The 24,043-nt window shown below is 38.6% G+C and overlaps 2 protein-coding genes and 1 pseudogene across 2 annotated transcripts in view; 2 read left to right on the top strand and 1 right to left on the bottom strand.

The window, feature by feature from the left end:
* The window catches only part of LOC111746230, a 61,883-nt gene extending 60,062 nt beyond the window's left edge, over positions 1–1,821 (bottom strand). Inside the window, exon 1 of the mRNA XM_023537174.1 lies at positions 1,364–1,821. Coding sequence (XP_023392942.1) covers positions 1,364–1,821 — 458 coding nt within the window. The remainder of the gene's footprint in view (positions 1–1,363) is intronic.
* APBB1IP (amyloid beta precursor protein binding family B member 1 interacting protein) overlaps positions 960–24,043 on the top strand; it is a 99,241-nt gene continuing 76,157 nt past the window's right edge. The window contains exons 1-2 of the mRNA XM_023537172.1: positions 960–1,248; positions 1,439–1,640. The gene's annotated coding sequence lies outside the window, so the exon portion shown is untranslated. The remainder of the gene's footprint in view (positions 1,249–1,438; positions 1,641–24,043) is intronic.
* Positions 8,761–8,878, top strand: LOC111746233 (annotated as a pseudogene).

The raw sequence follows: 24,043 nt of genomic DNA, 5'->3' as shown, positions 1-24,043 counted from the left end.
ACATCTCAAGTGCCCTCCTAACTCAGGACCTTTCACTGTGCTGCTCTTCCTTCAGCCTGGAATATTCTCACCCCAAAATTCATATGCATTTAGGTCTGGCTCAGGTGTCACAGATCAGACAGATCTTCGTCGATGACCCTAATTAGCGCAGCGACTCCACCCCCACACCCATCTCTCTCTCCCTCGCTCGCTCGCTCGCCCGCTCGCTTTTAAATTTCCCGTAAAATACATTACTTGACATATTAAATATTTATTGTTTGTTCGTTTTCTCCCAACTAGAAGGGACCATCCATGGGAAATGGAATTATTTCCTTCACTACTTGTTTTCATTGTTCTTAGACTTTCTCATTTATTATAGTTTCTCGTTAAATAAATGACTGAACTATCTGGAATTACCTAATTTATATGTTTAATTTCTATCTTTACGTCTCCACCACCTCCCCAGATATAAACATCTGAAAGCAGTTGCATAGGGGAAGAGGAGGTTGGTTCAACCACATTTACAAATCGTAACTGATTTTAACTTCTGTATTTCCCCACTTTCTCTCAGGAGACTCCACTCGCAACAGTCACTGACTGGGTCTATTTCCAGTCAGTCTTTGGGTGTCACAAAATCAGGCTGCCAAGAATGACCTGGTGCCTATGGCATTCATTACTTTTTGCCATCACTGCGTCTTTGTCATACTTTCTTAGAAGTAGGATCTCTGGGTCAAAGGGTAATTGCATATGTAAATTAAATAGCTGTGGCCGAAGCGGCACTCCCCACCCTCAGGAATCGTACTATTTTGGATTTCCAGCAGCACTGTGTGAGAGGCCACAGCCTCGCCCGCCCACTGAGTGTGGTTAAGCTTTGGGGGCTTTGTCACTCGGGTGGATGAGAAACGACCTCCGCTGAGCGCGCCTTTCCCCCACCCCTCCTCCAGCACCCCCGCCCTCTCCCGGGTTCTAGCAGAGCCCCGCGAACTCAGGGCATCGGCGCGGACCCCGCGGACCCGCGCGCGCGCCACTCCCGCGTCGCGTCCCCTGCGGGTGGGCTGCGCGCGGCCGGAAAGCGGGCCTTGCACAACCCGCCCGAAGGAGGAAGCACAGAAAGGGCTGAAGTAAACGCTTAGGAAGACTGTTTTTGAAAGACATTGGGTTCTAGTGCTTTTGTGGACCCATCGCCTGGCCCCAAATCCCACAGCCACTAATATATCGGGGCGACAAAGAAGGGTCGCTCCGGAGAGAAGGGGGGGGGGCGCGGCGCAGGTAAGGGAGGGGTGAGACTGGAAGGCACACTTTTCCCAGAATTAGAAAAAAATTATTTTTTCTTCTTCAAGGCTGTGGCGTAGAGGGGGGGAGTAAGGGGAAATGAGACACAAACCGATGAGTGGGACAGAGCGGCGCGGGGCTCTCGGAGGCGTTCCCCGTGAGCGTTTCTCCTCGTGTCTCCGACCAGGCGCCCCTCTTGCACCTCGGATGCAAAGCAGCGCGGCGAGCGCCCCACGTCTGCGCGCGGCGGGGGAAGGGCAGGGCTGACACCACTTCCTCCTCGAGGCCACCGACCTGAGCCGCGCGCAGCCCGGAGCACCGCGTCGCCTTCTTGGCTGGTGCCCCGTCGCCGAACCGCGCCCCCGCCAAGTCCCCGCAAGGCCGTCGAGGTAAGCGGTGCGGGCCGGGCCGGGCCGGGAGCGCGGGGAGCTGCAGCCGGGACCTCGGGGCTGTCGCGGGACCCCGTGTCAAGCACCTTGGGGTGCAAGGCCAGACCCCGCGTTTCCCGATGAACTCGCGCCCCTCCTCCCCGGCTGGCCCTCGAGGGGAGCAGGTCCCCGGGGTCCTCATCGAGGGTCGCTGTACTTGACCCACCTCTACGGGGTGTCGGGGGCTTGGACTCGCCTTCCCCGCGCTCTTGTTTCGTCAGATTTGACTGGTTTCCTGCCCAAAAAATTGTTGCTACAAGTTCACAGGGGCCCTGGTATGAACCGTTGTCTGTCCAACAGGTTCGGGAGCCTGAGCAACTCTGAAGGGATTCTTGGGACGTTTTAGGGCGCTGTGGATTAAATGCACGGCCTGGGAGAATTTGAGTGTCTCTGATGCATCTTTAGAGTGTTTCCCTCTTTTAAAACTTCCAGACAGCTGCTTCTTCTTTTTAAAAATAACTTTTCCTCCGAACAGTTATTATTGCCCTTTTCGTTTTAAAATAAGATAGAGGAAAGATTTGGACACCAGGCATGGGTTTTGTGATTTGACTTGGAAATTAACGTCCAGAGGCCGTTTTTTAGCGCGAAGGGCACAAAGTAGGATGCCTTAGCGCGGGGGGAAGGGGGGGCCGCTGAAGACTTTGCCCAGTGTATCTCTTATTTTCCTTCTGGGGAGCTATTTCTTATCATTCATACCCTGTGGAGCCCTAAACGTGTCGTCTCTTAGCAATTCCCAGCAAAGCCATTCAAAAAAAGACTTTTAATGTGATGATTAGAGAAAGAGAAGTGGAAAAATAGGGAAATAATATAGAGGGAAAAGCACATGACTTTATCAGTCCTCAGGATATTATTTTTGGTGGTATAATGTGGTTTAAACAAATAATTTTAAATGATGGGCCTTTGAACAGAAATTTTAAAAAGAGAGCCTTTGTCCCTTTGAATAAATCTCCAGTGGCAATTTTTTCTCCGGCCTCACTGAAATACTGGCATGGCACATGGGCAATCTTACAGAAATGCCGGCTGGCAAAATTAACGGAGGCTTACTAAGAAACCTCCTGTCATGTTTTCCAGATGATACTTCCTGTCTGATTAATGGGTTGTGAAAGGTCTAAGAAATTTGATGTCATTTTCAGACTACTAGTGCTTAATAATTTTCACAATATTATTAATATCTGTGTCTTCTCTGGGTAGATGGGAGCCTTGGGTTCTAGCTCCATATCTGTCTTTAATTAGAACAAGGATGACCTTGATTAAGTTGCTTTAACCTCTGTGGACCTCAGAAAATTTATCAATAAAGTGAGATTACTGGATTACATATGTCTGTCATTAAAATAGCAATTGAGGAATTGCTATATTTCTTTGAATTTGTCCTGTCTGGAATGCTGGCAAAGTTAAAATTGCTCCCCACTAACAAAAGAGAATGGAAAAGAATAATAATGAGAAAAGATTTTGTTAGATTCTGAAATAGCAACACTTTTGAAGCTTTTTTTCCTGAGAAATGCATCTAAAAACAGTCAATTTCTGGCCTATATGTAAGATGGCAAATTTCCATTCTATTGAAAAACTGAGATGTGCCCAAGCTTAAGCAGGCCAATATTAGATTTAAAAATTTTTTAATCATTATTTCTCAAGAAATATAATTTTGTAATATGGATTACTTTATGATCTAGTTACTTTAAATCTTAAATACATTACTTGCTACGGTATGTTTTGTAATTTTATATCCTAAGAATGTAAGAATGTATACTAATTACCCACTTTTTTTTTGCCTTTCCTCACTTACAAATTAAAAGTTCTAGATATTTGCATATTATTACTGGAATGAAATATTTATAAATTCATTGCCATAAATGACTGCATTTGATATTGCCATTTTGAATTTCTTTAAACTATTCTCCTTTCAAAAAGTATTATTTCCATTTACTTCTATCCTCTTTGATCTTGTCTTAATTATTTTTATACCTAAAACCTTTTAGTGATTCCGCACATTATAATAAATTAAATTTGCATTTTATAGTCTATCGCACCAAAATTTTTTCAATTTTATAGAACTTTATGAGTTTATTTTATAGACAATAGAACAATCTCAGTAATTCCTTCTTCAAAATAAAATAATTCTCATTAACAAAATTAATATTTTAGTATGAAAATATGTGTATATTTTATATCAGTCCTGTCTTACTAACTGACAAGTAACTTAAAGTTTAAGCATTTGTTATAAACTTAAGTACATAAGAAATGCTAGGATGAAAGTATTAGATTGGTATACTGGCTGTGTGGTAATGTTTATGTGTATTAGAGTTATAATTACCACGAGAAACATGACTTGAAGAAGAAACTGCTATATATTCGGAAAAGTAACCATTAGATTTCTCTTAAGAAGAGAGAATATCGGCACTAAGAGATGGTGTCAAATGACCTAGAAACAGTTTAGGGGACTAGATTATACATGAGGTATGACAAGGCAGGACATGAGGACAGCTTCTAAGGACTAGAGGATGTGACCTGCCACCACCGCATCCCTGTTGCATAGCCAAATTCCTGGCACCATAGTTAGGATTCCAAAAGTGTTTGCTAAGTATACGAATACTTTATCAGTTCCGCTTCGGGTTGTACCATCAAAATGTCGCAAGCCTCTGAGACCCAGCTGGCCCCTTTGGGATCAGCCCTGAGGCATGAGCAGGCAGAGATATCACACCACTCCAAGGCACCATGCCTTCTCATGACTCAGTTTCCAAACATTTCCTGAACATTGACTATGCATTTGAGTCATTAAGACTCATAAGAACTATTTTCTATCTTCTTCGTCAACTCAGTTTTCTCTTTATCACCAAATGATAATCATAAATAATAATAATTATATTCATTTGGCTTATATTCTATGCCAGACCCTGTGCTAATTTAGATGTGTTGTTTCACTAATCCGCTCATCCTGGGTTTATGTTATTATTATTCCCCTTTTATCATTGAGGACATGAAGGCACAGAGAGGTTAAAAAGCTTACACAGGGAGTGAGAAGTACGGCTGACCTTTCAACTGAGCTAGTCTGATACCAGTGCTCAAGCTGCTGTACCAAGGTCAAGGGCTCAGTGAACTTCTAGTCGAGTAGGTGAAACATATCAGATCCTTATTCCATACTGGGATCAGGGAAGGGAAGATGTAAGGAAGGTAACCAAGCAAGGAACCTGCCTAGTTAGTATTTTCGTTTGGTTAGTGGAAAGATAAAATAGTATAATCAGTTGTGAAGTTATTATCTTCATATGTGTCTTTTCAAAAAATAATCTTCTTTATCAACAATCATGTATTTTCATTTTTATTTTATTTTTTTATTTTTATCTTTATCATATTCTGATCCCTTTTGATAGCTTGCAAATTTGATTAAATCAACAAAACCGCGAGTATAATATTTTTTTTTCTGATTCTGCTGAGGATATTTCTGATTTTATCTGATGTCACAGACTCATCGGTGAGACGGTTGGGGGCTGGGAAGGGGGATAAATGCTAAATTACACAGCAATTATGTTTCCACAAACTGGTTAGAAGATTTATATCATATCAAACAGGAGAGAAAATAAAGAGTGGTAGTAGAATAAGTAAACACTAGATTAGCTTTATTTTTTCTTTTTTATTATAAAATATTTCATACATGCAAAATGTGATGTACCACATATACGCAAATCATAATAAATAATACTAAAGCCAACATCTGTATACCTATCACTCAGCTTAAGAAGTAAAATGTTATCAATAGATCTTCTGGCTTTCTCCCAATAGCATTTCCTCTTTTATCTCAGTAGAAATAATCATTATTCTGATTAGGCTGATTTTTCAAAAACATTTAGAAAGCATGTGCATGCATTTGCAAAGATGTCAAACTGGGAATTAGCACTTGGGAATACGCACTTCGGACACTGGAATCAGAATCTCTACTGACTCTAGCCATGGTCATAGAGTCTCCTATGTTGTAAAGACAACTTATTTTAACTTGAAATTAAAATAAAGTGGATAATAAATGATTAAAGATACGTATCATGAATATAGTGGTATCTTAGTCATTAATAAAGTGACCAAAATTTGTCAGCGGGTAACTGTAACTTTTAAGTGTACTAAAGAATATGGAACTTAGGAACTGCTAAGTTTTCTATGTTACTTAGATTTCCACTCTAAATACAATTCAATCATTCCAAAAGTATTTGTCAAGCACTATTCTAGGTGCTTGGGACATGTCAGGGAACAGAAGAGACAAAGATCTCTGCATTTGTGGAGCTTATATTCTGGTGGGGAGACCTAATTCAGCGAGCGTAATAAATAAGTAAAATACAGATATTAGTAACACAAAGTCGAGTGAGGTAAAGTGGTGATATTGTGGAAGTCGGTAAGGCTTGGCCTCACTAAAAAGATTTGTGCAAAGGTTTGAAGGGGTAGAGAGACTCTCTGAGGGAACAGTCTTGCAAGCAGAGGGAACAGCCAGCGCCCAGGCGAGGGGAAGCCTGGTATAGTGGAGGAACACAGAGCCCCATGTGGCTCTAGGTAAGTGAGCAGGGCGAGTAACAGGAAATGTGGCTGGAGAGATAAGAGAAGGGTGAAAAGGTGTCAGATCCCATAGGCTCTTGCAGGCCATTGTAAAAACTTTAGCTTTTACTCTGAGTGAAATTGAGGGGGCATCATTGTAGCATTCTGAGAAGAAACCCGATCTGCCTGACATTTAAAGAGCTCACTCCGACTACTTGAGAATAAACTAGAAGTAGCAAAGATGAGAGCAAGGAGTCCAGTAGGAAGCTTCAGGAATTGGCATATATGTTGAAGGTAGAACCAACAGGATTTCCAGACAGAGTGGATGTGAGGTGTGAGAGAAAGAGGAGTCAGAGCTTTTGGCCTAAACAGCTGGAAGGATGGCATCATCATCTACCAACACGGGGAGTTTGGGGAGGTTGGAGGGAAGACGATCAGAAGTTCACTTTTGGATGTGGATATTAAGTAGTAACTATTTGCTTATTATATGTAAGGCTAAGGTTGTTCAGGCTAAGTAACTATTTGGGAAGATACTATTATTCTCATTTTACAAAATTGTGACCGTAGAAACAGCTTAATTGGTCCACTCCTGTTTCTAATGAGACCTGGACCTAAAATTTAAACCTTGGATACACCACCCACAAGTAATACTTGTGAACCCTTAACTATCTCCTCCACACATACACGAAATCAAAGGACCAGGACATGACCTGAACCTGACCTCTGGAACTCTATCAGAAACTAAAGGGGTTTGTTGTCCAGCATAATCTGGTTCTGAAACTCCTTAAATCTTGCCCCAAACCGTGGATCGGGGTGACAGATTTGAGGCTAGCCTCCTGTCTTCTTAGCAGTGGACCCTCAAATAAAAGTTCTTTCTTTTCTCAAAAGTAGTTGTCATAACATTGGCTTCTGTGCTTGTCAGGCAGCAAGCCCTTGCTCAGTAACAAAATTAGAAATGACAGTTTAGAGAGTTTAAGAAATTTGCCCAAGATTACACAGTTTAAGAAATAGAACTTAAAACCAGATTTGGAGGATCCTAAAGTTTTAACTGTTGTTTCAAAACTTGCTGGAAGGGTTGACCAGCAAGCAATCTTTATTATATAAATAAAAATGTGGTCACCTAATCAGTAATATTCCACCTCCATGAGACTCAAGACAATGAAAATTATTTTGTAATAAATGGAAGAACAAGAAATGAATAGCAAGAAGCCTCATATTCATATATAAATGCATAACCAGTGACACAGGCATTATGCAAGACAAGGTTTCTCTGACGAGTTTAATAGCAGGATTCTGAAGGATAGAGGACAAAACCCTTTTCTACAAAGGAGCTCTTTGTGCCGGGAGATTAATAAGATAGTTATATCTTAAAAATCTAAAACCAGCTTTGGAAGAAAGGGAAGCTTCCTCTTGCACAGCTGAATTCTAAGTGGATGCAAGTGATAGAGCAGGACTAAAGGTTTTGATACTTGGACGTGTTAGCGGACACGGTTTTGATACTTGGAGGTGTTAGCAGACACGGTTTTGATACTTGGAGGGCCGAAAGTGGTTGTTAGAAAGTAGCTGCTGAGATGAGATAACTGACACCTCGTTTGTTTTAGTTATAATAGGTATGGAGACAGTGCAATTATAAAATAGTCGTATTTAGTAGAACGCTGCTTAAGTCATTGACTACCATTTAATAGTCTGTTTTTCACAGGACTAAAGTCCAGTTTTCAATCAAGTTCATTATTATGATTCTGTCTCAAAAAGAAAAGAAGTAATTATGTGTCAGGAAAAATACCACAAAATCTTTTTCAGGTGATTTACAGTGTATTATCTCAATTAAGTTACTGATTAAGTAAATTTTTCTAAGGCTACTGTATTTATAGTATTAAACTCTTCCATCTCTGCTGATAACATCAGATTCATAACTGACAGGTCAGTGATTAGGTTTGGGATGTAGTATTAGTTGGTTCTGTTTTTTTTCTTTTAGGGGAATAATTTCCTTCTGATTAAATTCCATAAATGATACGACCTAGCAAACCAAGACAATTTCTTAATTTTACTAACGCTGTTCACTAATGCTATAGCATTACATTTCCCCTATTTTAAGCAGAGCCATGAATGTGGGTAAACACAGTGAAATACTGTGAACAGATGACTCAAAGAACACTAATTTTCTTCGTTTTTCTATTGTGAAATTTTTTAAAATTTATTTTTCAATTACAGTTGACACATAATATTCTATTAGTTTCAGATGTGCAACATAGTGATTAGACATTTACATATCTCATGAACAGAGACACTGAAATGCCCAGGCAGCTCACTACCCTGACTGTCAGAACAGAGAAGCATCCGCCAGGGGAGGTTTGCTGAGGTGCGTAAGCACTTTACACAAACACTTTGTCGAATGAAACTCTGCTCAACATAACTGTAATTGGAACTTTTTTCCAGTTCAACACACATCTACTGAGGACCACCCATGTGCCAGCATTGCAGAGCATAAAACAGAATAAAATATGGCCCCTACCTCAAGAAGCATCTAGTCTAGTAGGAATGACAGGCCTGTAAAAAAAAAAAAATACGTGTCTATGGCCATGCTACCTGAACAAGCCTGATCCCATCTGATCTCAGAAGCTAAGCAGGGTCGGGCCTGGTTAGTACTTGGATGGGAGACCACCTAGGAAGACCAGGTGCTGTAGGCATTTAAAAAAAAAAAAAGGGGGGGATTGTAAGCTGACAAGGTCCTTGCAATCTGTGAGGTCAACCAAGGGTTGCCTCGCCTAAAAAAAAAAACAAAAAACGCACACGCACACACACGCACACACACACACACACACATATGCAGTGATGGGTACGGAAATAAGAAGGTAAAGTGGTTATAGGAAAGACATTATGTGGGAGTGACAAAGGGGCACTTTGAAAGACAGAGCTATTTCCAAGTGGCCCCTTAGAAGAAGGTACCCCAGGCACCACAAATATGAAATAGTTTGGCAGTCACTAGAGCACAAAGCACAGTGGGAAAGGAAATGGGGAGATTCTGATTTAACACTCAGTGAGTAATATTTAGATTACAGTCATATGATACAGTCACCACATTCTACCATCTTTGAGTCAAAGGTAAGAACATTCAGGCACTTGTAATAATAGAACTATAGCTCCCTAGACCAGCACACTTCAACAGAAATATAATACCCACCACAAATATAACTTTAAATTTTCAAGAAGCCACATTAGAAAGAGTGAAAAGAAACAGTGGCATTAATTTTAGTAAATTTTATTTAATATAGATCCAAAATGATTAATTTATATTAATTATACTAAATTACATCCAATTTAAGGAATATTAAAATTATTAGTGAAGTCTTCCATTCCTTTTTTTTTTTTTTGTACTAAGTCTTCCAAATCCAGCGTGTTTTACACTAACAGCACATCCCAATTCGAACTAGCCACCATCCCTGTGCTCAATAGCCACACATGGCTAGTGGCCGCCTAATTGAACAGCACAGCTCTAGATAATTGCACAAATATTGTATCCTAACTATGTGTTGACTCTTGAGCTGCATGGAGGATACTAGAAGAATGATGAAGTAAGCTAAAGGGAGGAGGAAAGAACAGAATTTTCTGTTAGTATGGGGCCTGCTGCTGGAATCCGATTTTAATTCATATTTACACCTGCACCCAGAATGCTTTGTGAGCCCTCTAGCATCAAGAACAAACTACCTCAAATTGTCATTGCTGACTTTGAATTCTTTCTCTCCCCCACCTCACCTTATTTGTCGGATTTCACCTAATAGTAAGAGGGACTGAAAAAGAATGGAAATAAATGGTGGAGCAGCATGCTTTAAACCCACATCCAGCCAAACGCGATCTGCTGCCCTAGGCAACAGTGGTTGTCAACTCTCTTTTCGGGGCGGGGGGCGGTGGGGGAGGAATGCCAACAAGGGAAGTTTCCACCTGGTAGTTCACAAGCATAACATACTCTCATCAGCAGCAACTCTTTGCAGTCATCCTCAACTCCAGAAATACACCTGCCTTTTGAGGGAGGGGGTAGTGAAAAGATTTAGAATGTGGAGTTGGAGGAGCCATGGGTTTGGTTTGAAAAAATCTCAGGGAGAATCTGATGTAGTTCTTCTTCTGTTCAGAATGATTAAGAATCTCTGTCTTAAAAACACTGCTTATAGATGTCCTCAGTGGCTTAGTCTTTTAAAACTGTGCCTGACCTACAAAAAAATGGCAGTCCAACTCAGTGTACGGGTACAAAGAAATGCAACAGATAGAGTTACTATCCAGTTATCGACTATGGAATGTGCACGCGCGTGCGCGTGTGTGTGTGCGTGTGTGTAAAAGAGAGAGAGAGAGAGAGAGAGAATAGGTGATTGACAGATGTCTCCACTGATGATTTTAGAAGAAGAATAAATAGTAATAAAGTTGATGATGATGACAACAATAATAATAGCTGAGATTAGCATCACTAACACCACTTTATATGTACCAGACACTATACTAAGTACTTTACAGGCACCATCTCATCCCTATGAAGTAGGGACTGTTTTCATTGCCATTTTACAAATGAAGAAAGGGAGCCAACAGAGAGGCAATGTGATATGAAAGACAGACATGCAACCATTTAAATTAGAGCTGAACATAGAGACACTGTAACAGCAGCATGAGCCAAGCAGATGCCACTTTCCACCTCTTGATAATCACATTCCACGTTTCCTGAAGGCATGGTGATTGTGAACATGAACTAGACCAGGGCGCAGTCCAGTCCACTCACTGCTCACACGAACTCACATGAATTATTTAATTTCTCTGGGCCTGAGTTTTATAACCTCTAAAATTGGAATAATGTCACCTTCTCATAGGATTATTTTGAGAATTAAATGAGATACTACAAGTGTCTGACCTGTGGTAATTGTTTCACATTTATAACTTCCACTATTCTTATTTTAAAGAAGGTGCTAATACATATTAATACAAGCTAGCATCTATTGAATGCTAAGTGCCAACTATGGCATTATGTTCAGTCCAGGGGGAGTTGGAGTGTAAATTTTGTCCCTCTCAACACACTTGAGAAGATAAAAAAATATGTACAAAGAGATAGATGAACCATAAAGCGGCTTATGAACTGTCAAATTAGTAATCCTAAAACTGCTGCTACCGTATTTCAGCCAAGGATAGATCGCCAGGATCCAGCAGCAAGCCTTGAGCTGGCCTTGAGTAGTGGGTAGAACTGTGTGAGTGGAGAAAAATGGGAGAAACAGCACAGAAGTAAGACAAATGGTTGTATAGGGGAAGAGAAATAAAGTAATTTCACTATAAGCAAAAGTTTAATGAGAGAAAGACGTTGATGAATTCAGAGTAGTCTGCAAAGGATTGTGGATTGTGGATTAGAGATGAGCTCATTCTAGCAGACATTCACTGTGAGCAACCCTTCTGGCTTGCTGGGGAGATGCCAGAATGGCCTGTACACACCACAACAATGAAGACCACAGATCAGTCATCTAGCCTCTGCCCTTTAATTAGAAGTGCTGACCTCTCTGCCACCCACTCCTTCGCTTTCTGCTTGCCTTTCTCTGATTGACGTGGACTTTCCGGCTCTGGTGTTTAAAACTTTTGGACCAAGAATGCTCAGAGAGCCTACTGACCTGGCCCTAGAAACTGCTAACGTTCCTGTGAGCTATAGTAAGACCCTGGTCACACCTGGAAAAGGCTCGTGGTGGATATTGACACAAGAGGGCCTGAATGGCCCCTACAATTTGACACCACATTATGAAGGGATGGGAGAATATTTTCATTTTTCCTTTTTAACTGGTTGTCTCTGCTGCAGAACTTCTTTCGCGTTGCTACTGGGACAATGAGCCAAATGGTGCAGGGGGTTCAGGTTCTTTACCAAGAGGCAAACAGGTAACAGAAATGCCAAGAAAAAACAATATGTTGCTTAGTTAATTGAAATACAAATGCGGGCCATGATTTAAGTGCTGTAAATGTATCATCATAAGAAAAGTATTTGGGAATTTTTCAGTTCAAGTCAGTAACTACATGTAACTACATGGTAACTGTTATGTAAAAATATAAAATATATACGCTTCTAGAGGTTGAATTTTACTCTATATCTAGTGATTCAGCCATTTGGGGTTTATGAGATTTGGAGTTTTTTATTATGTTTTGTTTTGTTTTGTTGTTGGTGTGTGTTTTAAGTCAAGGATTAATTTTAATGACACTTACTGGATAATCTTTGTAAGCATGTCTGTCTAAACCTGTTTTGGTGGAGTCCAGTTCTTTGTACAAAGTAGTCGTAAATTTACCCAAAATCCATTTGGATCGGTCCCGGATAATAGTGGTATAGCACTTGCTGCTACAGTTTTTTATTTTTATCATAGTGGTTCAGTGCCACATACATTTGTACAAATGGTTCAATAAGTATATTTTGATTGAATGTGCATTTGCGGGGAGGTGTCCTTTGGGTATAAAAAAACACTCTGCTCTTAATAGCATCCGTTAAAAAATAATGACACATGCAACTGACTCCAGTGGACCCTAACGACCAGAGCAGTGACAGTAACAACTGCCAGAATGGTAAAAGCAGCAGCAATCAAAGAAGCCTGAGCCAGATGGGAAGAAAATACCAGTCAGAAGCCATCCAAAGCCAGAGGTAAAGCTTTATGCCCAGATTCCCTCACCAGAAAAGATGACTGTGCTTACTAATTGCAAGAAGCTTTCACTGTCCGCAAACTGCATTGAAAAAAATGCTAATCTAAATGGCTTAAAAAACTTGAAGATATTGTCTTTGGGACAAAACAACGTAAAGAACTTAAATGGACTGTTAGTAATTTCCATCCACTGGCCTTTTTTCCTGGAACATGCCAAGTCCATTCCCATCTGAGGACTTTTGTACTTGCTGTTTTATTTTATTTGTTTTAATTTTACTAACTTTAATTAAAATCGTTTTAATTTTAATTTTTTTAAAAATTTTAAATTAAATTTATTGGCCTAACATCAGTTAATAAAATTATGTAGGTTTCAAGTGTACTACTTAAACAAAATACTATACACAAAAACCAACTCAAAATGGATCATAGACTTAAATGTAAAGGTTAAAATTATAAAACATTTAGAAGAAAAGATAGGAGTAGATCTTTATGACTTTGGGTAAAGTCCTAGTTTCTTTGGTATGATATCAAAAACACAATCGAAAAAAGAAAATAAATTGGACTACATCCAACTTTAAAACTTTTTTGCTGCAAACAATGCATCAACAAAGTATGAAGACAATGCACAGAATAGGAGAAAATATTTGATTCGCAAAGCAGATATTTGATAAGGGACTTGTATCCAGAATATTTAAAGAACACATAACAACAAGAACACAATAATAATATATTAAAGGAAATATAATTTATTTTGAAACTGAGAAAAGAATCTGAGTAGACTTTTCTCTAAAGATGATGTAAGAATGACCAATAAGCACATGAAAAGATGCTCAATGCCATTAGACATAAGGGAAATGCAAATCAAAACCACAGTGAGAATTTCACACTCCCTAAGATGACTAGCATCAAAACGACAGACACAGGTATTGCTAGGATTGTGGAGAAATCTGAACCTTCATATATTGCTGGTAGAATGTAAAATTATTCCATAGCTTTGGAAAAACAGCCTAGCAGTTCTGCAAAAAAGTTAAATATAAAGTTACCATATAGTCTAGTAGTTCCACTCCTAGAAATCCCAAGAGAAATAAAAACTTATATCCATACAAGATCTTGTACACAAATGTGTATAGCAGCATAATTCAAAATAGCTGAAAAGTGAGAACAACCCAAATGTCCATCAACTGATGAATGGATAATCCAAATGTGATGTTTTGATACAACAAAATATTTTGCAATAAAAAAGAAATGACGTGCTGATGCATATTACGGAATGAACTTTGAAAATATTATGCTGCCCGAAAGAAGCCAGACACAAAAGACCACGTATTACATGATTCCACTTACGTAAAATGTCCAGAAGAGGCAACTTTATATAGAGTGATGGTTGCTTAGGCCTGGGGAGGGGTAGGGTGAATGGCAAGTGACAGCTAAAGGGTATGGGGTTTTCTTTTAGGAGAAGAAAATATTCTAAAATTAGATCGTGGTGATGGTTTCACAACCCTCTGAATATACCAAAAACCATTGGATTATACACTTTAAATGAGTTGTATGGTATGTAAATTATATCTTAATAAAGCTATTTTTTTTAATATGGAGCACAGGCCCTGGTTTAAGGTACTGCTCTAACTACTGGAAAGATGAAAAGATGCATTAGAAGCTATGCGTGCTCTGGCTTCAGTGTATTAAGTGAAAGCATTTGGCGTGCCAGGGGATCATGCAGAAAACAGTGGTAATAGCAGCAGTGTAGGTTTTATGGGGAGACCATGTCTAAAACATGAAGTTGGAGAGGTTGACGGAGTTGGGCTGTGGAAGAATTGAAAAGCCACATTAACGGGTTTAGATTATATTCTAAAGACAATAGAGAGCCACGGAAATTTTTTTGTTATTTGAAGGGTTTTGACCGGACTTGGTTTTTGGGAGGAAGGTTTTGTTGGCTTTTTGGCGTTTGGTTTGAGGGGGGGGTTTGTTTTTTTTTTTTTTTTTTAATTGTACACTTGAAACCTATTGACGTTATAGATGTAGGGGGAATAAATAGTAAGCAGATGGCAGAGTCCTGATAGACCCGTGGAGGAGCTGAACTAGGGCGGTAGTAATGGAAAGAATGGCTCAAATTCAAGGGCACTAGCGAAGCTAAATTGACTTGACACACTTGACCGATCAGATCAGAGACCTCAGGAACAAGGGACTAGCAAGGTGCCCTGGAGTTCCTGAGAAGAATGGCTGATGGGAGCTAATCAGGCTCTAGGTCAAGGTGAACGTAGACTAGTTGGGAGGCGGGGCGGGGAGTTGTTATCCGGGGAGAGGGATAGTTTGTGTCTAGGTGGCTCTTTTTAGCAGCAAGGCTGAGTCTCCCCACAAACATCTACAGCTATTAAGTTGACCCACCTTAACCATGTTTCTTCGTCCAGCCTGTTCTTGCCTTTGTCTCATCCGCTTTCCTGTTATGGGGCTTCTGCTTCAGTCCCGCAGTTCTGGTAGCTTTCACTTGACTTTGGTGTCTCCTGCCCAGACACCCAGTTTCAGCCTCCCTTCACGGCTCTGTTCCACTCACTCCCCAGAACCTGATTTTCACCCAGAGCCTCTCTGTGCTGACTTTCTCCCCAGTTCCCAACATAACTTTTGGCTTGGTTCTACTGCACCACAGCCTGTATCGGCAAGCCAGGGCCATTGGGGGTGGGGTGGAGAAGAGGAAACTGGAATGGGGCCATGTTGCAGTTCAATCTCTGGAGGGACCACCTGCTGGAAATGCCCTGCAAACGATGGGCTGTGTGGATGTAGGGCTTAAAGAAGAGAGAGACGGAGACACAGATAAGTAAGATATTTCCACTTCATTTGCAGCAATATCTGCAGACACTAGATAATAGGAATAAGGGTAATAGAAAACAAAGATCAGAGAAGATCTACCCCAGAGATAATCTGAATCACGGCTGAAATGATTTGCCATTTTTCATGAAATGGCAAGTGTATTGCCACCTTTACTTTAGAAAGTAGTTCAAGCTACATCCTTAATCATATTTATGAAATCCGGATATTGGTACTGTCTGACTCATACCTTTGTCACGACATCCCCCTTGGACAACAGGAAAATGAATAGAATGGAAGGTTCGAAGACTTAATGAATGGTTTCCTGGAAGTTTTACTGAGACATTGTTTGGGAAAGTCAATGAACACTTGAACAAGGAAACTAACCAAGCAGATTATCATATTTTTCTCCCCATGTCCATATCAAAACAAAACAAAGTTGTACCTTTGTACATTATCTGTCTTTTAAATCAGAGAGAGCATCAATAGACAGTTGCAATGCTCTGAAATAAGTTATTAATGGTAAAGTAGGTACAAAACAAAGACTCTGTAATATGCGAGCATATTACAAAAAATTAAGACTATATTTCATTTAATGTTTTAGATTCTGGTAAGATTGTAAAGGACCAAATTCTTTGATGTTCTTGAATATGTTTCTGCATTCTATGTGACATTATTATCTATTTTATTCCCACACTATTACCGTTCTGCTTTAATTATTGTTATTGTGAAAGTCTTTTATTATTTTTTTCTCCAAAATTTCTTTTAAATTTAACTTGGGTTAAATTATATGTGTGTATGTTTGTGGAGCTTTTATTATGGTTATTTTCTAGATAGTTTGAAATTGGCCTTTTGAGATTTTCTTCTTGGATCCCTAAATTGTTGGGAAATGCTTTTTTCTTAAGGATTTTAAATTTTATTTAATCTTTTTAATTAATTTCTATTATTATATTTTGGCGAGAAGCAGTAGCCTGTACAATTTCTCCATTAGGTAACTTACTGATATTTTCTAGTATATGACTAGTTTTCAGTAAACCTTTTATAAGATAAGGCAAATTTCTACTCAAGTCTTCTATAATGTCTTTATTTTTATTTCCCATTAGTCAGTCAAATATAGAGAGCAAATGTTTGACCATTGCTAAAGTCATAGTTTTGTAGGCCAATTTTCAGTATTATTTTCTGTAAAACATTGATTTAGTCTTCAAAATAATCTGTGTAAATAAAAGAATATATTCTTGGTTGGAAAGTTTGATGATGAATAGATTCTGAACCAAGACAAATAATGCTAAATTCTTAATTGCAGTCATTGCCTCCAGGAAATAAAATAATTAGCTGATGACAAGAGAAACTCCCCTTAGAAAGTTACTGAGCATAGTAACAAAAAATAAACAAATAAATTACCAATTTTACATATCAAATAGTCATTATAAAATTTGCCAATCAGAAACAACACATGAAGAATACATTTTAGTTTGCATTTTCTTTTCTCCAAGAATGTTTGACATCTAGGCAAGAAAGACAAGGAATTGTTGTAATGTGCTTTCCTCTTCAAATTGTCCTCGGTTTCAAATTGATCGCCAGCAATGTTTTGGAGAATAAAGTCACAATTTAGTGGGTGAAAAAGGGTCTCTTTTCCCCTTTTTATGAGGAGCCCTCCCAATGGAATTTAATTAAAAAGTAACCTATAGAGTGGAAGAAAATACTTGCAAACAATATATCAGATAAAGGAGTTAATATCTAAAATATATAAAAAACTCATGCAGCTCAATAACAACAACACGATTCTATTTAAAAAATGGGCAGAGGATCTGCATAGGCACTTTTCCAGAGTAGACTTCCAAATGGCCAAACAAGTACATGAAAAGGTGCCACTAATCACAAGGGAAATTCAAATCAAAAGCCTAGTGAAATATCATTTCACACCTGATAGAATGGCTGTCATCAAGAAGACAAGAGATAACAAGTGTTAATGAGGATATAGAGAAAAGGGAACCCTCTTGGTGTGCTTTTGGTGGGAACATAAATTGGTTTAGCTGCTATGGATAACAATATGTAGGTTCCTCAAAAAATAACACCAGAACTACCTGATGACCCAGCGATTCTACTTCTGGGCATACAGTCAAAGGAAATGAAAACAGGATCTCAGAGAGATATCTGCTCTCTCAAGCATTGCAGCATTATTCACAACAGCCAAGATATGGAAACAACCTAAGTGTCCATCAATGGATAAGGAAGATGTGGTGTATATGTATAATGGACTGTTATACAGTCATGAGAAAGAAGGAAAGTTTGCCATTTGAGACAACAGTAATAGACTTTGAGAGCATTATGCTAAGTGAGAAAGACAAATACTGTATGAATTCACTTATATGTAGAATCTAAAAAAACCCCGAACTCGTAAAAACAGAGAGTAGAATGCTGGTTACCAGATGCTGGAGGATGGGGATATCGGAGAGATGTTCTTTAAGGATATGAACTTGCAGCCGGTAGATAAGTCCTGGAAATCTAATCCACAGCATAGTGACTATAGTTAACCATACTGTATTTATAACTTTAAAGTTGCCAAGAGGTGACATCTTAATTGTACTCACCACAAAAAAAAGAAACAATATTTGATATTTACGTGACATGATGGAAGTGTTCGCTAGCCCTATGGTAGTAATCATATTGCAATACATAAATGTATCAAATCAACACATTGTACACCTTAAACAAACACAATATTATATGTCAGTTATCTCAATTTAAATGTATATGCGTACATACCTCTGGTTTTGCTAACATGCACTTTAAGTCACTTCTATGGACTTGAAACCAGTTGTGACTCAGCTCCATTTAAATTATGGAATTAACATGAGGTTGTAGAAAATCTGAAAAATAGAGAAAGAGACCAGGATCCTAATACAAGCACTATTTCACACGTTGATTTATTGTCTTCTAGTATTTTTTCTATGCCCTGGTTTTCTTATATTATTATAATATAAATATTTTGTGTCCTATTTATTTAATTATGTAACTATGTGGTGATGAATGTTAACTAGATTTACTGTGGTAATTTCACAATATAGACAAATATCAAATTATTCATTATGTTGTACACCTGAAACCAATGTAATGTTATATGTCAATTATATCTCAATAAAAAAAAAAGAAAACAATCTACTCTAGATTGAACAGTAAGGAGTTTATTACAAGGCATATGGCTGCATAAAAACTAGGAGGGTCAGGGAACTATGTTTAACATTAACAGTCAGCAATAAATAACACGGCCAAGAGAAATGCCCAACCATACCTTCAGGACTGTCTGTCAAAACCTCACTGCTGTCAACATCCACGACTCAATCTAAGATGACAGGGACAGGACAGCTGCCTTCCAGAAGTCTCTGTTTCTCCACATGTGGCTTTTGCGTCATGATGATCATGTCCACCTAGCAGATCTCAGATCAGTGTGTCTCCTTGACTGGATCGCAGGTAGACCCCCTGACTGCAAGAGAGTGTGGGAAACGTCATTTCTATTTCCAGCTTCAGTATTATGGGAACACATGATAAAAGGCACTAGGAGAGAGTGTTAAGAAAGCCAGTTAGTAGTGTTTGCCACAAAATTCTGAAGAAGGAAATGGAGGGAGGAAGAGAATGAAGGAAGAAAGAAAAACTTTTTTTTCTATGACTCTTATAGTTTTACTGTTTCATTTATTTTTTAATCCAATTTGAATTTATTTTGTGTATGGTGATGGGGTAGGGATCTGATTTTATTTTTTTTCCCGAATGGATAGCCAATTGTTTTAATATCATTTATTAAATAATCTACTATTATTCTACTGATTATTAACTGCCAACTTTTTATATATTAAATTTAAATTCTATAATCTTTATTCTTCTCTGTCGGTTTATCTGTATAAATCTCAAAGTGCCAAAATTTTTTTCTTTAAATACATTTTTGTTATTTAAGAACAATCGTTTCTCTCAGATGAAATTTAGAATCAGTTTGTCAGCTCTTGGCTGGTTGGTTATTTTAATCCATTTGGGGGTTTAACTGGAATTGTAAAAAGTTTTGTATTTATTTAGGGAGAAGTGACATCTTAGCCGCGTTAAATGTCTCTTAACGATGACATGGTAGTTCTCTCCGCTTGTTCAGGTCTTCTTTTATGCCATATAATCTTCTCTATCTAGAACTGGTAAATTCCTCATTATTATATCTATATTTTTCATAGATTTTCTTGCTGTCGTAAATCGGATCTTTTGCCATATCAATTCCTAACATTTATTATTGGATATATAGGAATGTTATTGTTTTGTATATATTCATCTCACATAAACCATCTTATTAGTTCTATTTTTTACTTGATTCTCTTGAATTTTCTGTGTAGACAATCATATTATCTACCATTATGCTAACTTTGTCTTTTCCCTATTGCCTATGTACCAAATCCACTGTGGTGCTTTAGTAAATAAAGTTTTATTGATACTAGACATGCTTGTTTGTTTACACATTGTCTACAGCAACTTTTCCCCTACAACAGTAGGTTTGAGTAGCTGTGACAGAGACCATTTGACCTGCTTAACTTAAAATATTTACTAACTGGTCCTTCATAGAAAAAGTTTGTCAAATCCTGCCACAGAGTATCTATAAATTTGAGGTATTTTTTTCTGGACTTCTGTCTAAAACCACTTAAACAAACTTAAATAGTAGCAATAATGATGAGACTCTGGCTTGTGTCTGACTTTATTTTAATAGGGTCATTTTCTGTGTTTTACGATTAGAATAATGGTTTTCAGAGGTTTTTGGTAGATACCTCTTATCGAGGTAAGGAAAGTCGCAAGCATTTCAATGTTACTAAGAGGTTCTCATCAGGAATGAGTATTGGATTTTACCAACTGCCTATTCACCACTCATTGAGATGGTCATATGATCTATCATTTAGTATTTAACTTGGGGAATTACTCTATTTCCTACTGATGAGCTGTTCTTGTATTCTTGATTATTATGTATTATACTTTTACTATAATTCTAGAATTAATTTCTTAAATTTTTATTTGGGACTTTTGCAAGTAAGTGACATTAACTTGTTTTTTATTTTCTGATTGCTTTTTTAATAGCCACTTGTTCTCATTACCATGTCATCTTCAATCTCTCTGAAGACATCAGTTGGAATTTTTAATTTTTTCCCTTCCCTTTTTTTCATCAACTCTCTTTCCTCAGGGGTCAATATTCTGGGTCTTAGTCTCGATATTTTCATATTTTTGTTTGTCTTCAAATGTTTCATGACCCTTGGTTATTGATTCATAATTTTAATTTAAAGACTAGAATACTATAAGAAGGTGGTATGCATTTACTCAGCTGCTGTAACAAGCATCTTTCTTGACTAGGAGGCTGACTGCAGGATTCTATAGGTGAATGTGGGGATTGATAGGCAGTTTTCCTCTTTGGTAGGAACAACAATCAAACAGGAAGTTTCAGCCCTATTTGAGTGCTACTTCCTGAGGCAGCAGAGCTTTGTGCTGGAGGTAAAGCACCTGAGTCCCGAGGGTGGACATTTCTCTTCCCACAACCTCCTGGTTAATCGGTTGATTGGATAATTGGCTGGTTGGATTGGGGTCTGCCTGTCTGTTATGGGGCTCCAAACTTTGTGTGCACTTCTCTACTTGATGTGGGGAACTCAAGACTCACCTTAGGAATCAGCAACGTACTTCGCCCATTTTATTTAAGGCAAGTTTTTTTACTGACTTTAGATTGGGGGTCATTGCGGCATCTCATTGCTCCTTGTGACAGAGAAGTCAAATGGCCCATAATTGGATTTTACTGATAATTAAATAATTACTCCTCCAATTGGTCCCAGGATTCCCATCCTTGCTGACCCTGGTTTGAGTGTTTTCTTGGCTCTATCTTTAGCAGCGTCTCCTCTAGGCCTAAATGGGACTGCTGTTTCCTTAGCTATGTTATTCAGTCTATGTAGTTCCTTCTGAACATCTTCCAGAAACTGCTCAAAATTTTGATCCAGTAATGCCATCCTTCCTTCTTTCCAGAGTGTTACAGAGTTGTTTCATTGGAATTTTAAGAGCGGGTATGTATTCACCATACATTCTTGGGAACCAGAGGTTTTTGGTGCATTTTTGCTTACATCCAGCACCGCTGTGTGTCTCAATTATAATGACACAATTATAACTGTGCCAGAGCTGGAATATGCCAGACAATTCACAATTTTGTGAATAAGGTTTTTTTATTTTTTAATCCCCATTTTACAAATGAAAAAAACTGAAGCTCAGCAAGGTCGAGTAAGTTGCTCGAGGTCATGCAGTAGTTGGTACTGAACTCAGGTTTGACTCATCCAATTATCACACTCACACCTCATACATTCATTGTCTGACAGAGCAGGGCTCCAACATACCATCCGAATGATGATCGAGGGTAATTCCAAGTCCCTTCTTCACTGTCTTTATCCTCCTGATATGTGAATAAAACAGAATTGAGTTAGTGATCTAAGTATAACTGACAGAGAACTCTGGAATCTTCTGTGTTTTCGAGTGCATTATTTCTATTCCATATTTGTGCTTTCTCACAGCTGTAAAAAAGAAATTTGAAAAGCAGTAGCTGTAGACTGGTTGTGATCACATGTAGACTGTGCGGAGAGAAAAATATAATTAAATTAAAAGGCTCTCATTTGTCATATTTAAAAATAATACCCGTAGGAAATTGTGTAAATATCTTTCACAAAGAAATGGAAGAAACTCATATAGAGCCAGTAAATATTATCAGATGTGAACTGAAATGACAGACTTTCTTCTTTGCTTCATAAATGTGTTCGGATCTTAACTAGTTTGCTATTAGTTAATTTGCTGTAGACAGTTAATTTCTATCTAGTTGGCTTATTCGGAGACACAGATTTCTATGTTTTCATAACAAACATCTCAAAATTATGGCCAAAAAAGTTAAATCAAATCATTAATGCTGATATGATTATGTGTTACATATTGTAATGATATAATTACTAATTGTAATTAATAACAAGTTAATGATTTTTATACCTCCTGACGAGTAGATACGATGCTTAAATTCTCCATAGAAAAAGCATTAACCTTTTTAAACTTTAAAGAAACAATATAATTGTGGCATTATTAATTTCTAATGTTTTCCATCTCCTAATTTTCGTCTTTAGGTGGCTAAAGACTGACATTTGGGCATTTTTTTATGCACCAGATTTTAACATAAACTTGTCATTTACCAGATGTGTGCCATTGCATCTTCTCATAGACCCCATTTCTTCACTTGCAATTTGGGGTAATATATTTTGCAGAGCGGTTGAAAGGCCGAGAGGCACAGCATATAAAGCATGGTATACGGCTTGACACGTAGAAGGTGCGCTGGAAATGGTAGTTATGATGATGATTTATTTCACTTCTCTACTGCTGCTTGACAAACCACACCAAACTTAATGACGTCAAACAGCCACTTTTATTATGGTCACAGATTCTTGTGGATCAGGAATGCAACAGGGCTAGCTTGTCTCAGCTCCATGATGTCTGTGTCCTCAGCTGGGGAGACTTGAACAGCTGGTGGGGACCCAAAGAGCTGGAGACGGGGCTTATCTGGAAGGTTGTTCACTCATCTGCCTGGCCGCTGGGCTGGGCTGGGGCTGGCTGGTGACTTAAGTGCCTCCTGTGTCCCCTCCAAGTAGCTCAGGTTTCTCACAGTGTAGCAGCTGGGCTCCTAGAAGGAATATTTATCTGGAGGGGACTCTGAGAAGCCCAGTGCAGAGGCCTTGAATGGACACTGTGTCACTTCCATCGTACCACTTCCATCAAAGCAGTCACAGCCGGCTCAGATTCAGGGCGCAGACAGACGTAAACTCCGTGTCTCAATGGGAAGTGTCAAAAAACCACCAACCATCGTCATCATTATCATTATTGTACTGCGAATATGCTTTTTGTATATGAGTAAGAAAAGGAAGTGATTCGCATCCTACAGGAATTGAGAGATTATTCAAGAGGTTATGCGATTGCCCAGCCCTGGAACATTAATGGTAAAAATTGGCTTGATTTTTTAATATCCAAGGATAAACATCCAATTTTTTTTCATTCTGTACCTTTAAACAGTAAAAAGATATGATAATTTTTAATGCATTTTTAACATTGAGATAATGCAGGATACAGGGAGTGCCTTTTTTTCCTTGTGTTTGTCATAAAACACAAGCCGATTTTGTCTTGGCTACAAATTTTGGTTTTCATAATCCCTCTGCTTTCTGCACTTGCCTGTGCCCCCTTTTTTATTGGCGGGGGGGCTTTGCCATCGACTGCAGAGCAGTGGTTCTCAAACTTTAGTGTATAGTATAATCACATGGAAGGTTTGTTAAAACACCGATTATTGGTCCCCAGCCCCAAAGTTTCTGATTCAGTAATTTTGGAGTGGGGCCCAAG

Source organism: Pteropus vampyrus, unplaced genomic scaffold (genome assembly GCF_000151845.1).
Source record: "Pteropus vampyrus isolate Shadow unplaced genomic scaffold, Pvam_2.0 Scaffold180, whole genome shotgun sequence".
NCBI classification, from domain to species: domain Eukaryota; kingdom Metazoa; phylum Chordata; class Mammalia; order Chiroptera; family Pteropodidae; genus Pteropus; species Pteropus vampyrus.
This window is presented reverse-complemented; position numbering and strand designations above follow the sequence as displayed.